Source organism: Porites lutea, chromosome 7 (assembly GCF_958299795.1).
Source record: "Porites lutea chromosome 7, jaPorLute2.1, whole genome shotgun sequence".
NCBI lineage: Eukaryota > Metazoa > Cnidaria > Anthozoa > Scleractinia > Poritidae > Porites > Porites lutea.
Window position 1 is genome coordinate 3193905 of NC_133207.1, and position 17555 is coordinate 3211459.

At 39.4% G+C, this 17555-nt stretch overlaps 1 protein-coding gene and 1 pseudogene across 1 annotated transcript; one reads left to right on the forward strand and one right to left on the reverse strand.

The window, feature by feature from the left end:
• The first annotated feature begins 50 nt into the window (after positions 1–50).
• LOC140944244 (uncharacterized) lies at positions 51–13704 on the forward strand. Its single transcript, XM_073393374.1, has 14 exons — positions 51–354; positions 1003–1737; positions 3905–4002; positions 4396–4529; positions 5011–5101; positions 5566–5705; positions 6227–6276; positions 7008–7169; positions 7833–9121; positions 9940–10121; positions 10544–10695; positions 11354–11565; positions 12130–12208; positions 12475–13704. Exons 1-14 carry the CDS (start codon positions 151–153, stop codon positions 12613–12615), a joined length of 3669 nt encoding a protein of 1222 aa, XP_073249475.1. The 5' UTR covers positions 51–150; the 3' UTR covers positions 12616–13704.
• A 372-nt stretch (positions 13705–14076) lies between these two features.
• LOC140944245 (uncharacterized) lies at positions 14077–17371 on the reverse strand (annotated as a pseudogene).
• Positions 17372–17555: the final 184 nt, after the last annotated feature.

Genomic DNA, 17555 nt, shown 5'->3' on the forward strand with positions numbered 1-17555 from the left:
CGTATGTATTGGTACACAACGTATATATTGCTACAAAGCAAAACCGCTGTAAAGAAAACTGTATGTTCAGAAAGTCGATTGGTGAGGTTTTGGCGCGAGTTCTCGCGAGTTCAATAATGGCATTTTCTTCTATTTACGTTAGTTTTAGTCATGAACCGGACTAAATCAAAAGAAATATATAGTATACAGCGCTTTGTTCACCCTTCCCTTGAGCCGATTGCTGTTGGAAGCACTTTCCAGCGGAGCAGATCGTTCATGGAGAGAGACTTCTTAGCGGTATCATCATCAAATGACGGAGTACTGGACGCACGTTCTCGGTTTGAGGAGGTTTTTCTCTCGAGTCCCCGCGCTCAGGTGAGTTCGATTATACAGTCAAACGTCCACAATGCGGCCTCCATCGGTCCACATTTGATGGATAGCCGTTGCGTTGAAGGAAGACTGTAACATGATCCCCTAATAAATCAAAATACCAAAACATCTAAAATATGGTATGGCCGCGTTCACACTAGGGAACTTAACTTTAACTGGGTCATTTCCGATTACTTAAGAAAAGTTAACTGATTTTGACAAATGGCAAATGTGGTTCTGTATTTTCGTCGTGGAAAACCGAGTGATAACTGGATTCAATGCAATTTACACAAGAACAATAGATTTGTTAACTGAGTTACCGCCACATGTATTGAACCTGACCCCGTATGGGCACCTATGGACATTGCCTTCGTCATGTGTTTTCCATCTATTGCTGGGTTTTCAACGAAAATCGTCCCTTGCCGAAGCAGCCACAGTGATGACAATGGATGCAAGAAAATCAAAAAAGCATTCGGTCTATGAGCAAAAGAAAAACTCTGAAAATATTTATGGTAGACTTCTTTCCTGTCATTGAATTACTGACCTAACTGCCAACGGCAATGTTTTCTTTTGTTTACTTATAACTATTTGCCACTTATGCACTATTTCGCAGGTTTAGTAAAACCACTCTAACTGTGATTGTACATTCTGCAGGAAATATATTCATCAGCCGGACCTTTGCGTCAAAAGGCAGCAACAGCCAAGAGTTTTAATAGTTTTAATGATGTGGTCAAAATGGCTGAATCGTTTCACAATAAAAGCTCTACCAGTATGAGTCTTCATTCAACCTTGTCTGAGCAGTCACTGGCTAATGTTAAGCCCAAAACTCCTGTCTGCAGCCTAAACAACAAAGAGTTTGAAATCAGTCCATTTAAACCATTGGTAAATGACAGTGCAATTAAAAAGAAAGTAAGTATGGTGATTAGCAGACTGGAAGATGATGATGACATCACTCCTACGGCGACTACAACAAAGGGTATGAGGGCACACCATGTAGAAAGAGGCTTAAGCAAGGATTCTGGATTTAATGATGCCCAAAGTGATTCTGCAGGGAGTAGTGAACTAACATTTACTACCATTAGAAACAGGGATACTACACTTCCCCCTGGGAATGTTGAAAGACTGTCAGCAAAGAGCAATGGTGTGGCAACCATTGTTGAGGCTCAAACTGCTAACAGTGGCGAGGAGGTACACATCTCCTTTGATGAGAGCGATGGAGAGGTTGATGTTGTCACTGAGGATGTACAAGTTGAAAATGATGAAAACAATAAGACTGGTGGTGAAGATAACAACGACTATGTTGATGAAAACAATAATTTGAATGCAAAAGCAAAAGATGAGACTACAGCAAAGAGCCTCGATAGCTCAACAGAGTTGAGTACAGAACAGGTTAGTCAAAAGGCAAATCCTTGTTTTCAAAACTTCTTTGCCTCATCAGTATACATTCCTGCCAACCTCCGGAGATGTAAAATCTGGAGACTCTCTATTTTGCTCTACACACCCCCGAATGTCAACAGCACCAACACCCCCACTCCACAACACCGCCCCCCCCCCCCCGTGCCAACGAATTGCCTTAGGACATTATATGACGTCTTACATGATGTACATGGGATCAAAATGCGCTAATCTTTATCATTGCAGTGCTCGACTTTCAGAAAAAAATCTTGGGGCCAACTGGCCCCCAAGTTTTCATTTTTGGTCGCCAGAACAAGTATTCTAGTCGCCAAAAATTATATTTAAGAACTAATGGGATATAATAAACTTAACATCTTTAACTTAGCCTTAACAGAAAATGAATGGTTTAGACTTCCTTTGAACTTTCTTTCGAATGGTTTTCGCTGACGCTCGATTACCAGCCGGTGTTCTGTAAAATGAATCCGCACTCAAGTGTAAATCTCCTTAAACAGGTATTCAAGCTTAAGGTTCAGGAAATGGAATACACATTAAAAAAACAAAATTTAGGAATCACAAAAAAACTTATTTGGGTTATGAAAGAACAAAATCTGCAAAATTTGTTTTGCATCCCATGTATTTGCATGTTCAGAACTGAACATCGGTGAAACTTCATCTATTGCGCGGTTGCCTAACACGTGATCGAAAGTCTCCAGAAAGACCAGAAAGAGGAAACGTTGCTAATGTTTTCGGGCAAAGAAGTTGATTTCGCGAGAAGTCTGTTAGACAAACAGCATGACTTCAACTTTACTTAATTAGAAGTCAATAAAATACGGCAGAGCTTTTATTTGCGTCGTCACGCTCAACAGAAATTTGCGTAAAGTTGTTTACAACAATTGCGAAGCTCGAGAAGTAAGCGCCGTTCGTTCTCGATTAGCTTCGATTAGCTTGAGCTTTTATCAGACTAATCTGTTATCGAGTCCGCAATCGAGATACATGTTCGACATAAAGAAATTGTTTTAAATACCGATGCGCTTTAAGTCATTCCCGGAGAAACACGGGACGATCTGTTGAGAATTGCGATCGATTTGTCCGAAAGTCGATTAAAGTCTTCCGTCGAATTCATTCGTTTCACAATCCTCTTTCAAGTAAACGTAGATTAGAGTGTTGGAAGAAATCGTTAAAGTCTTCAGACAAATCGTTAAAACGTTTAGACAAACCGTTAGAGCGTTTGGGCAAAACGTTAGAGCGTTAGAAAAACCGTTAGCTATCCGTTAGTTGTGTAAAGGATAACAAATTATCATTAGTGTACGTTTACCCAAAAAAGAAAGTCACCTATCTTGGGGGCCAGGTTGGCGACCAGGCGTGAAAATTTAGTCGCCACTGAGTAAAAGCTGGTCGCATTGGCGACCCCACGGGTCGCAACGTCGAGCCCTGCATTGACTTAACATGTGCAAAAATGTCCCAGAAACTGTCCAATGAATAAAAAAAGTTCGAATTTTGTGAAAAAATGGACTAAATTTCAAACTAAAGCACAGAAATGCTCAAAAGTCCATTTTATCCAGGAGATTTGGTGCTCTAACCGGGAGATCAGGAGATTTGATGAAAAACTTGGAGACTCCCGGGAAAACCGGGAGAGTTGGCAGGTATGAGTATATACCTTGCCCAAATTGTTCAAAAGTTTTTATTAAATAGTTCAATCATGCAACCAGACAAGTTTTTAAAAAGTGATTCTATTGGTCATTGGTACATGTTCTTTATTCTTACTACATTATACAATTGTAAAGTCTATGGATATTAAAAGCTGAATAGTTTCTTACAATGTTGGACCGCAAAGAGCTAAAACACTCAGTGCTTAAACTTTGGTTATTATTATTTTTCTGACATGTCACTTTATATGTGGTAAACACATTTGAACAGTACATCATTTCTCCATAGTCCATTATTTTTTACTCTAACGTAAAGGGCAAGAAATATAATAATGGTGGGGAGAAAGAAAGCTGTGTTTTCTTGTCTGGATCGGTGTTATACACGCACATTCAGTTAACTGTTACTTTTTAAATGTACCATAACTGGAGAGACCTTACATGTATCAAATTATATTACTAGAAGTAAGGCCTTCATTTTTTTTGTACTTATACTCGCATTTACATTTCGTCTTTAGCAGCATAAGTTACCCAGGCTGAATGTCCTTAAGCTTTGGTCGATTAAAGCAGTTAAGACTCGTACACACATGGGAATTATTGTTGAAGGTCAGAGAAGGTGAGACTCTGTTTTCTATGGCGTGACCAATACTTACTTAATACTGACCGATCCTCACTCAATACTGACCAATGCATACTCAATACTGTCATATTATCACTGTTGTGCTATCGTGATCATTGCCTTTGTCTCCTTTGTTCAGAAGATTCATGCTTCTTCTATTTCTATTAGTCAAAATTTTTGTTTTGTACCTTGTGGGTTTTAAATAAGTTTGGTCACCCTGTCTAATAGTGCAAAACAAATCATTTATAAACCAGCCTGTTTTTGTAAGGTTTTAAATGATCTGTGAAATGTAAATCTCTGCTTTAAATGAACTGTTTTACTTTGGCGGCATACCTAACTGCAGTGCCTTTTCATGTCAGTATTAAAAAACAATCATATTTTGCTGATTAGTGAGGACCCAGAAGGTGAACTATGGCATAGCACAGCTATAGTATCAAGAGTGAATGCTAAACTACTGCAGACAAAAAGTGGATCTCAGTACAGGCTTGTGGGGCCTATAAATGAAACAGTCACCCTCCAACAAGGTATATACTTTGCTCAGTATTTTGCTAAAAATATACTCTTCTTATTATACAAACACCAGTGATATATCAGGTGAGCTTTTGCGCAAAAACATGATATCTTCACGCATGAAAATAACCTGTTCTTCGCATGTGAAAAGATCACCTTTGCAATGGCTACATAATAATTCACACCTTTCACAGCAAAAAACTCTCGAAGTGAAATGGTTTGGTTTATCATTGGCAATTATGTAGTAAATAGAACATTACATGGTCACTCTTCTCGTTGAAATTAAAATATTTCACTCATTAAGAGGTCACTCATAAAATAATATTATATAGTCAACACTCAAAGAGAAATTTCGTATCTCCCTGCAGCCATGTAATAACATTACTTCTATTTATCATTGTTAATATAAATAACTACCTAAGCCTTCAACATAGTAATGATATTTTGGTACAGAAAAAAAGAACAGAGAAATGTTAATATCCTATTATTTTTCAGGATTTTCTTCTGAATTTGTGAAATCATTTAAGTATGGCTTCCCTTCAAACTGGCTTTCACTTGTTAGTGACCATTTCAATTCTCAAAGCAGGTTAGTGTTTGGTATTTGTTTTGAAAGGGGTTGGAAAGATACCTGTGACACTGGACATCTGAGCCTCTGTATCGGTATTTATGACAAAGTCAAAGTCGCAACAATCGCCATTCATGAAGTGACAATCTTAGAGATTAAAACAACAATTGCATTACCATTTCAATCAAGTTTGTTAGTCATGCAATGACAGCAAAGAAACCCACAAAAAAGTGCACTGCAAGTTCAGTGTTTTAGTTTTGCCTATTTTTTTCTTTTCTGTCCTTGATGTGGTTATGCTGAGCTTACTAGTAGCATTACCATGCAAAAAATTCTCGATGTGCAACAATTTTGCCTAAAATCCAACTATTTGATGGAAAACGTGCAACAAAATCAATGTCTGCAGGTACCCATACAGAAGTTCACGTCTACATTTTCGAACAAATCCAAAACAGTGTTACAATCCTGACTGAAATCCTACATTTCAGCTCTGAAAGTGAAGATGAGAAATCTGTTCCTGACCAACTTGTTAAAAAAGAGACAAGACACACCTCAAAAAAGATTAAGCATTCCAAAACCACTGCTACTCCTCCTGAATCCAAGGTTAAGATAAAAGGAAAAGATACAGGTAAAGCAATATGCAGAATAAAATTTACATCTCATCCTTCCTTTTTGTGTTTTTTTTTTTTTTATATTGAAGCAATGCTTTAATTATCAAATTTAAAATGCGAGGCACAGCCTTTGATTAAGCATAGACTCTGGGTTTTCTAGCTTCAAACACTTCTTATGTAAATTTTGTTACTCTTGCACAGAGTTGGGCTTGTTTTGATCAAGAAGATTAGACATAAAAGTTTAGCTGTTTCTGCGTAAGATAGAAAGACACCTACCAAACACTATCTTTCTTGGTAGTTTTTTAATATGAATTTTCAAAATTTTCACACTAAAAGACAAGAGTTAACTCGTAAGCTGTAAAATCAAGCTACATATATCATTTTAACAGAGTTCAAATTATTCATTCCAGATCTCTCTTTGGCTAAACATAGGTAATTGGACACAAAGAACTTGCTACAGTAAATATTCTTCTGTACACATCAATCACAGAATCTTGAAATGTTCATGTATTAACATTTTTTGCCAACTTATGTTAAGCTTTGAAGACCCCAGTAAACAGAAAACTGCCAAAAGAAGTGGAACTAAAGGTAAGACAAGGATGTTCCTTTTTTTTTTAAATATATTCTTTGGTAAATGAAGTTATTACTGATGTGAGATAAACAAAAAAGTTTGATTAAAAAATTTAAAAGATTTGCAGTGTACTCTTTGATGTGACAGTAGTTTTAATGACACTTTATATTACATGTATTATAGGTGAGGTGTGATAGCGAGCTGAGTAAGGCTGTCTTTCAGCAGCATGTGGCCCCTGGTGCTAACTTTTCCTCCCAGGCGACCAGAAAAGCTTACCTTTTTTAATAGAAATCATATGCTGGGCACCCCAAATTTCACAGGTTCAGAGCATTGGGCTCTCTTCAATCTTTCTTAGAGCACAGCCTTGCTGAGATACCAGCAAGTGGCAGTTTGAGACAACATGAGTAAGCATTATGTATGAACAACACTCTGCAGCCTGGTCACCACAAGTCAAAATATCAGGTGCTGTGGGCTGCTAGGAACTGTTGTATAGGGATATCTGTAAGAGCCGGCTGCCGTTTTATTTCACCAACTGAAAAACAACTTACCACCAGCTCAAATTGCTCTGAAAAAACAAAGACATGGGGGAATTTTGAAGGTGCAGTTGAGTAAAATAGCCAGCTTGACTAATAAAAAAGCCTTCTCAACTTTTCCTTAGCTACACCCCTAGCTATAGCACAACATAGCATTCATTTGGTTCCAGTTAGTGACTTTCTTTTACTGTAATTGATTGATAATTCTCCTACAGACAACAAGAAGTGGTCGAATGGTGAAACCACCTTTAGCTTGGTGGAGAGGGCAGAGAATTCTCACTGACAGGCACCACAATTTAGAAGGTATCGACCCTGGAGGAGAAGAACACACACCTATTTCTCCTATGTACAGTGTGGACTTCAAGCTGCCATTGAAGGTAAGATTACCTCCAACACTTTAAGAGATGTCAATTGCATGGTCTGACAGAGTCATTTCCTTCATCCAATGTACCCAGAAGTTTTGGCTAAGCGTGAAGTCAATACAGCAAATATTGGCCACATTCTTTGTTTGTATGAACCCCTAGACTAATGTCAAGCCATCTTGACCAAAATGAGCTTTAGTCATGAATTCTCTGTCAAGATGTGTTTTATCTGTCTATGTCGTAAGCCAGGAGTCAAGAGATGAAAGAAGTTATTAGGTATTTGCTTTGACTGGCCTTAGAAAACAGGCAACATTTCGTGACACCAGTACCACCACTGGTTACTCCGCGAAGTGATGTCTATGTATCAAGCTTAGAAATTCTATACTGATGACATGTCAATACCAAGATCTTGGTAGTGCTTCTGATTAGTGGTGCCGCATGGGAAAATTGCTTCAACCAATCAGAAAAACTACCCAGATCTAGGTAGTGACACGTCATCAGTATGGAATTTCTGCATTTGTTCCTCAGATGTCAAAAATGTTATGTGGTGGCAACCCCAAAATGAGTAGTGCAACTAAAATAACTATTTACTGGAACAGTTTATCTCAAGTTTAAGTTTTTGTATCACTGTATTTTTGTTTTGATGTGTTTGTTTTGGTTTTGTTTGTTTTTTTTTAGAGTGAAAAATCTAGCCCTGTCAAACAGAGCCATTTTTTATCTGATGATGAAAACCGAAAAGTAAGGAAGACTCACACAAAGAAATCTTCCACCGAAGAATCAGACATCCCACCGCATCCGCAGCAAAAAAATAACAGCCCCAAACACCCCACTGGTGCAGAAAATTCAGGAAAAGACAGGAAAACACTTAGAAGCCCTTACAAGGCTATTGGCACAGATAAATCACACAAGTCTGCAGACCAAAACAAGAACGATTCAAGGAAGGCTGGTGCAGAACGAGTAAGAGATACTTCGAAGAATGGGAAACGTACAGATGGTGCTGGAGAACAGAATGCAAGCTATGTGTTTGAGGAGAGCAGTAGTATTAGTGATGGTAGTTCGGAGGGAGACGTTGTGCAAAATTTGAAAAAAAAGCTGTTCTATTCGCCGAAGAAATCGCCCGGAAAAAGCCAGAATTCGGAGGTGCGAAGTGAGGCGGAGGAAATGAATGATGAAGATAAAAGATCTGATCAAAGCAGAGTTCTTGGAGGCACTCAGAAAAAGAAGACGGAGTCTGTGGGAAGAGGAAGTCCAAGGAAGATAGCGGAAACAGCGGTTAATAAGAGTCACGTACCAAACAACGCCAGTATTTCAAAGAAAAACACATCAGCGGCTTCAGTATTGGAGGAGGATGCCCGGAACAACCAAAAAAGAAAACATCCTGCAACTGATCGCGTAAGCTTTGAGGAGAGAAATGTTGAACAATCAACTAATCCACAGATTCCCTCGCCACCAAAGCGTGTTTTGCGATCTCACGGTAAAAAATCAAATAACTTTAAAAACGTCGAAATGTCTGATGCCGATTCTGAGGATGGTACTATGACGAGAGGAAAGATGAAGAGGGCCACAGCCAACTTCAAGACTTCGGAAAGTGAATCTCGAGTGTCTTCTTGTGAAGAGCAATCTGACAACAGTCGCCGTTCAGGAAAAGGCTCCAAGGTACCTAATAAAAAGAGAAATGCCCAAAAAAGGCCAGTTCATGGAAGGGTTCAAGCACTAGTCACTGAAGCAACTACTCAGTCTTCTGAAGAGGACTCTGATGAAATGCCTCGCAAGCCTCCGAGGAAATCGCAGACTCATTCAAAACTGGCAAAAACAAACGCAGTCACTCAGAAGAATTCAGGGAAGAAAGGCTCAGGAAAAACGCAAGCATCTAAAGTGTCCAAAAATGTCAAAGATGGCAAAAAGCAGCAAAATGTTTTATCTGATGAAACGCCCTGGGAGGATGAAGAGATTGAACGACTCAACGAGTATGTAGACTCGTGTTGTACCTTGTGGCATAGACTTTAAGGGTCTGCCTTTGCGCTCGTAATAATAAGTCACAATAGAGTAGTTCAGAAATATAAGCAATCATTCAATCCTGAACAAAGGTTATTTTTCATAACATTATGAACCGCGTCAAATTTACAAAGATTTGTATGAAGTCGTCAGAGCATAAGTTGTCTAATATCCTAGGGACAATTTGCCCCGAAAAGCTAGTTTTTGGCAAGTAGGCCTTGTAGATTTTGTTCTTTCAGAATATCCCGATAAATCCCATAATTTCACAAATTTAATTTTTATGACGTCACACTTTAGGACCCTATTAGAGACCTTCAGATTCCTAAGACTAAGATTACTGAGTAAATTTAGTTTGTGCGCGTGAACCAGCTTCATTTTGGCGGGAAAACGTGATAGTCTTCGTCATTCCATTACGGATTTTAGCGAACTAATGGCGGAAACAAGTTATTAAATGTTAGAAGTTTTTTCAATTTGCAGTGTTAATTTTTCTGTTAAATAAAAAAGTAGATAAAATGAAGCTCTCCCAGGTGTCTATTGTTTGAGAATACGCGTAACAAACTTTCAAATGTCGTCCTCGAATCTAAAGGTCTCTCGTGGCATTTGCGAGGTTGCCGCGCAGAAAACTGAGTCAAAATTCATCCCCTTGAAGCAGCCCCATAGTGTAACTGGACAAAACACAGACGAACTCGCACGTGCGGTTTTAGAATGGCCATTTTTTTCGTTTCAATGTCTTGCAACCCTGAGTAAACCATGAATTCATGGCTGATCGCAGTATGTCTTATTTCCTTAGAGCCCTGTACACCATATCAGGCAATACTCCAATGTTTTGGCAAAAGATTTCCAGAAAAGTTGTCTCACGAACCGCGCAGGAGTGTCAGCTAAAACACCAAGGACATGTGCTTGTCTCTAACAAGAAGGAAACTTCAGCCAAGAAAACCTCGGCCAAGGAAAAGAAAGCCCCTGTATTGAAAGGTACCTTTGAGGAAATGATTTGTCGAGAAGGGCTAGGCGATCGATTTTTGCCGCTTTTAGCTCTTTTAGTACTCTTAAGCAAGGGTGGGTAGACGGTTTGCTTGATTTTTAAAATCCTTTGTTGCGACCATTCAAGTAAACGTTGTTAGCCAGTGACTTTCACACAGTACTATTTATTATGTTGTGTAAACAGGTTTCAAGTTTTGAGTGTTTGGATAAAATCCTATGATGTAACCATCCAAATGAAACCTCTTGAGCAGTACTTTCACCTATCACTATTTGTTTTTCAAAATTTAATGAAAATAAGTTTGAAATTTTCTTTTATGAAGTTTGTTGTCTCAGCCTTTTGAGAGTGAAAGAAATGCTACCTCCACTGACGCCTAGGTTTTTGTTTTTGTTTGTTTGTTTGTTTTTTTTTTCAGGTCCACCTCAACAGAACGTGAAAACAGTTTCTGGAGGTGTAGGGACAATTAAGCGGAAGCGAGAGATTAGAGAGCTGCTTGAACAACAGGACATGAACTACGAGGATGATATCTTTGATGCAACACCTTTCAAAAAAAAGAAAGACCTCAAGGTCTGTTAAACTGCTATTCAGATGAAATCTCCTCAGCTCTTTTCTCTCTCAGCCTTTCATTCTTCGACTTCCACTAATAAACTATTTCACAGGCATGAGCTTAGTACCCTGGCCTTTGAGTGAACGTGAGGCTGATGTTGGCCTTGTTTTGATAAAAACCTCTTTACTTTTCTTATAAAAATTATGCTAAAAATACTAGTTAGGATGAGAACGACATGATTAACATTATAAAGGAGGAAGTGTTTCATCAAAACAAGGTTAACTCCAGCCTGGTGTAAGCCTGGTTTCCACCTGTAGCTGGAAAATAGACTGTAGGCCATTTTCGAGTTGCTTCAAGCCTCTGTTTCAAAGCAAGGCTAAGTGTAAAGCCACTGACATGTCGATAATTTTTATTCTCAGACAAATAAAACTAATTTTCACAGCAAAGGGTTTGCACTTAGCCTCATTTTAAAGGTGAGAGTTTTTGAAACTCAGAAACGGCCTACTAGGGTCTATGTAATAAAACTTTTACAATTGTAATTTACAAGTGTTGCTGTTGCCTTAGAGTATGAAAACAATATCCACAATTATAATGTACAATTGTAAAAGTTTTATTAAACTGGCCCCTGGTAAGGCCTTCACGTGTCTGTGAGCATATTCTCGATTTAAAATGTTTCAGCTCCCGTTTAACCTGAACAGTAACAGCAGTGATGAAGCTGGTGATGATGGCGATGAAGAGGAGGAAGAAAGCGAATCTGAGCGCGGCATATCCTACAAGACTCCAAGTAGCCGTACACCAAGCAGTCGATTCAGACCGTTGGGTCCGTTGCCGACTACAACCACCCCCAGCTCAGAGTTTATCAGCCCTAGTCTGTTACAGCAAGTCAATCGGTTTGTATTTTTGTTCGTGTGGCTGTCTGTTTGGTTGTCTTAATTGCAGTTTAACTTGGCCCTAACCAGGCTGGTTACCCAGTGTTACAGAACTACAGAAGGAAGCAAAACTCTTCATCGACGAAGAGATGGATGTGAGGAAAAGCTTCGCGCTTCTCTCCTCTTTGATACGTGCGCAGAAAGATTTGCTATGCATGCTGCGTGCTGCGTGTTTTTAGGAATGTTTCATTCATTTCCAACTGACTGTCATAAAACCATAATTTCTTTCTGGCCGATCACAATAACTTAATGTCGACAATCCAATAAACCAATCAGGGCTTAAAGCAAATACTTGTAGCCGGCGTAGAAGCGGGAAAATGCGACCAGTAAGACGGTCAAGACTGGTTTAAGTATTACTTGTGATTGGTTGAAAATTGGTTCAAAACATCTTACGCCAATCACTTAGGGTAGGATCGGGTCGGGTAGAATAGAGTAGGAATCCAAAACCATGGCCCTCGCCAAATTCCTTGCGCACTTCCTGTTCATGACAGTGAAATTACTAAAAATTTGTTAATGTGATTTCAGGAAGGACATGGATCATTACATCTATAGAATGCAACAAGGAAAGCGAGGAACACAAGTACATGCAAAGCCAAAAGCAAAGGTAGACTGAAAAATTTCTAGTTTACAAGCGACGCTGTCATCTGCCCTTTGATTACTTATGGCAGCGCTGGTCTGCAGGGCGAACATTCGCGGGCGCGATTTCCTAGACCGGACCAGTACTTAGGGTCAGTTTAATAAAGATAGCGTCAAGATAGTGATCGTGTCGCATTATTTGTTCAGTAACGTTGATTTTTGTAGTGAAATCCGTTTTGAAAAATTTCTTTATTTTAAAAGACAGAGATTTTGCCTTTTTTTTTCTTGTCGCAGATGAGGACATCAACGCCAAAGAAACCAGCGTCCTCCAGCAGCAATCTACCCGTGGTAAACTCGGAGTTATTTGAAGCTCATCCCACTTCAGACCACGACTCAGCAGAGGAAGATAATGATTATTACTTCTCTGATGAATAGCAAACATTTGTTTTAAAAAAAAAAACACTAGATATTCTCAAAAAGTCACTGAAGAACTTTAAAGCTAACGTTACCGTTTTGTTTACTGAAAGTTTCATAGGTTGACGACAGCGTGATAATTTATTTCTTGCGCTGTAACTTAACTTAAGAGTTTTTCAGTGTGTTCACTATTAGAAAGTTCTCATAGCCGTTTCTTTAGGCTACAAAGTGTTCAAAAACAAAAAGGACGGAAATAGGAAAACCCGTATATGTGGGGTAAATGGAAGCATAGTTATACTCCTGGCAAGTATCTTGTCCTGTTCTGTTTACACTCAGGATCATTTGAAAATGAAATTAAAAGAAGAATTTCGTTTTAACCAGGCCCAATTTCAGAGGAGCAAGGGCTTATTTCGTGAACAGCGGCCGGTAATCGAGTCTATTTTTGACCAGTTGCCAGTTCGCTCCCGTTCTTTGCTACCTTTATGTCAGTCCCTGGTCCCGGTCTCCTCTCTTCAGCTCTAACTTAATTTCCCAACGGATTTGCGCAATGGTTTGAAAGGTCCTTTTTTCAGTACCTTTTTTACTCTTGGGGGGTGGTCGCCGTGTTTGTGTTAAAACGACACACTAAAGTTATGAAACAGCCATTCAACGATGTTTGTTGAAAACAAAGTCTTACGCTGTCGTCAAAGTGCTGGTGGCGATAAGGGCTAAACAAATTATGTACCCCTTGATTTACAATCTTCCTAGTTATCACCGACATTTTCTTTCTCACACCAGTGTTCTTCAGTGGAGAAAATTTTCCAGAATTTTGTTTTGTTGTATTGTCTTCTTGTTAATCGTGAAAAAAAGAATAGTGAAAAACGCAAAACAGGAGCGGCTCCTGCCTGTAAGCATTTAGTGCCATCGTTACTTCGAACCCTTTTATGCGCTCTCCTTTGAAGAAGCGCGCCACGAATTTTGTGTGAAGGCAAATTTTGAAGTATATCTAAACTAAGAAATTAAAATTCCCATTTTATGAGAAAGTGCTTAGATTACTGGGAACATCGATCTGTAAATCTGAAAAAGACTGGACTGGCTAGCCGGAATATCATTAAACGCGTTTAAAATGCACGTTGTTTAGCTTTGCTGTAGTCTTCGACTTCTTGTTTCTTTGTTTCAAATATATGTAGCTAATGAGATTTCGTCTGTGATCCAATGTTGACGACCCGCAGGATCATGGTTCACGGTTTTTGCAGTTTATTTCTCTTGACCTTTTTATGTACCGTTTTTGGCAGAAAAGGTACTCATTCGTATACCTATTGACAAATTTACACTTGTCATACATAATTTCCACCAGAAAAGCAAGGCTGGGTTGTTTAAAAAAGAAGTCAATTCTAGCCTCGTTTACCTACTCACTCAAGTGCTCGGGTACTAAGCGCAAACATGTATTAAAGAAGGGAAAATATCCCATGAAACCACATTTTATTAAACTTCTATGGTACATATCACCTTTAAACGGCAAAGACCGTTAAGTCACTACCACAAACAAAACACAGTCTATAAAACCCTACAAGCAATTTTTGTCAATTGTTCTACGAATTCTTTGACTTACGTCACACTTAATCAATAAAACGTTGCACTGAGAATAAAAGTATTAGATAAACTGGCTCTGCAGGGGCGGATCCAGAAAATTTCTTAAGAGGCGGTACACCACTAAGGAACTATCATTTTTACGGCGTTTAACGTAACTTCTTCAACCTCGTCTCAGTGTTTTAGTTCATCACCAATAAACCAATAATATCAGTTGTACTATAAAGCCACAGGAGGGGGGGGTGGCGGACCCCTGCACCCTCCCCCTAGATCCGCCCCTGTTCTGTCACTTCGATCACGAATGACTAGGGACCTTAAGCAACGACGGCCGTAAAAACGTCTCTAAAAAAATAAATTTAATCGCGTCTTTTTGTAGCCGCTCAGTATGTCAAATGCAGGCGGCTTTTCCTGGAGTTGAATTCTAAAGGATCTTATTCAGGTTCAAAAAGAGGAAGGAAAATTCGTCATCGTATGTCAACGTCCTCCATAAAACGTCAAGTTAGGAGGTTTCACGTCGTAGTCGTGGAGTGGACGTCAAAGAAATGTACTAAAAAGCGTGATGCACGTGCAGAGCTGTTGTTTTGATCATTAAACCTATTGTTTTTTGAAGTTGTAGTCGTCGTCTTCGTCGTAGTTGCTTAAGCTCCCTAGTAAGGGCTGTATTTGAAACATTACGGATAGTTATAAACTGCGCTGCGTGACTAGCCTACAGAAATGGCGGATTCAGACCCTAGACCTTAAAGAAGGAGAGGGGCACTCTTATTAAGACCTTGCGATAATGGGGGTAGGGTAGGTGCTATGGGTCTCCTTTTGGTAGAAAATACTAGGCGGTGTCCCTGTACCCTTCCCTAGATCGATTCGGCACTTCACAGGGCATGTTCGTCTTTTCGTTTTGTTGCAGATTTTGAAGGGTGTGTTCCTTTCGGCGAATCCAAAAAGGGACTTTCCATCTTAAAACTAACGGATTTCGTGTTCCTTTCGGCAAAATCGAGCTCTAGCTTTTCGATCTGGGGAATCCTTGTATAAAAACGGATTCGTTGGATATAATCCGAAGAATCCAAATTCAGATTTGCGGAATTTTGATATACGCTCTTCCATTCACAATGGATCCGAAATTAGAATTAAAATCTAGGATCAATAATCCGTTTTTTGAATCGCCGGAAAGGAACACACTCTTTGGCTTCGAATTAATATGTTTCAGAAAATTGAACACTCCAGTATTTTTAAAGCACATAGGTATAGCTAAGGGAATAATAAACAAAGTCAATAGAGGGCAGAAAGAAAGAATACAATAACTGTTACCTGGTTTTTGTGCTTTTGGAAGTTAAATCTTCTTTAAGGGCTTAAATTCAATTTTCCAACGAGTACCCTCCCCTTCTGGAATGGAAGCTCTACCCGGAAGTTGCACTCAGCATCTGGAATCTTGCAATTGACTTTTCTTGGAAGAATTATTTCAACACACTGAAAGCTTAGCTTCACTGCTAGCTCCCCGAACAACGGATCAGATATAGAACATAGAACGTGACCGAGCTATAAAATAATGATGAAAACGCTCAAACTTGGTCTTGTTTATCGCTCCGAAAGTCCCTCAAACAGCGATTCAGTCGGCTTAGTAAGTTTTCGTATGATGTGCATGCAAGAACTAAAACTCACTGTCAAGTGAGTCCAATCGCCACAGTGCGAAGGGCAGTTAGTTTTAAGTTGTTTAGTGATCCTTGAGAATTGAGTGCGTAATAAAACACGGCAACGATATCGCTTTCGATATATGCACAAATCATACATACGCTGATGTAGAAAACATATCGCGTGACAAATTTGTGTTTGTTTACAGTGATTATGAAAAGCAAATTACTAACTGTGCAAATGGTGTTATATGTTGCAAAATAAATGAAACTCCTCAGTGAGGCTGAATTAGAACAATATGGTACCACCACAGCTAAAACCAGCAAGTAAATGTTTGACGCAAACCACTCGCTTCGAATCAATTTTGAAACGTTGGTGGGGACGACCCAAGTTGTACTGCAAGCGAATCTACTGTAAAGGAAAAAACAGAAAATCTGAAAAGTTGGCCACAATAGAACAGCTACCAGTATGATTCCAGATCTACTCCAACCCCCATTCTCAATGCCGCCTGGTATTTTGTACGTTACCACTTCATCGAATCTAAAGAAAGAGAACCCACCAGGAGTAGATATACCAAGCGGAAGTGCTGCAATGATCAAAATCATATACAAAATACAAGCAAAGATAATGACAAAACCTCTGTAACAATACTTTTTGATCTTGCCTACAAATCCTGTGCCGTGCTGTTGTCTTGTATGGCCAGTTTGCGCAGAGGTAAGAGGAATAATTTGCTCATCATCTCCGTGACTGTAATCATGAATTTCACTTGTTTCTTCTGGGCGTTGATGTAACACCTCAGTTTCTGCAGTTTCACGGCTTTCTTCCGTAGTTCGAGGTCCAGTTTCGGCATCATTCTCGTTCTCATTCGATCGCCTTTCAGACATGCAACAAAGTTTTTCTTTTCGTATTAACCATACCAATGTAATTAAAGGACCCACAAATAACCAACAGTGGAGATATCCAAAGTACGTTTCCATCCTACTTAGGTCAGTTGTGTCTCCCGGTAGACTTAATACAATCTCGGTTAGGTCTGCCTCAATCAGTAAATTCTCTTGCTGTATGTCAGGGTAAAAAAAAGCCGTCTTCACAACAGGGATCATTACTTTTTGAGTGAATTGGATCCCATGAGTAAACACGTTATCTCCAAATAATATCAGCGCGAAGTATCCTGCTTTCTTTGCATTTACTGCTAAGTCTTGCAATGTACATGGAGGTTTCAGATTCACAACTGTGACAAGGGCGATTTTGTAGACTTGTATTTTACTGCGCACATCATGGATCGGTTCACATCCATTCGTGAGGTTTGAATACACGGCTAGTCCCCTTAAACGCACTCCATCACTTCCCTGACAAAGTTGAATTACGGTCTCAAGTGACGGTGCCGAGTCAGGAAGAGCGACGTCGCTGAGTTCGAAATGCACAGCTGTATTCAGTCCTCGAAGATGAAGTGTCAACGTTGCTTGTTGAAAAAAGGGGCGTTCCGCTACACTGGGCACGACAAACGTAGAAATAGGTATGATTAGCGATGTAAGGAAAATGCAAAAAGACAGACACATTAGAGTAACTAAAAGCCAATTTCTAGACATGTTTGATGTGCAGCACTGTGCGCAACTGATACTCCTTATTGATCAGGAATACAAGTAGGCAAGTTTCTTGTTCCCGGGCGGCCTAGGGCGAGTTCTTGTTTTCGTGCGAAAGCGAGGCTAATGCGGGGATCTTCGCAGGAAGACCACAGGTAGCGTAACCGTAACAGTCGAAATATAAGGAAT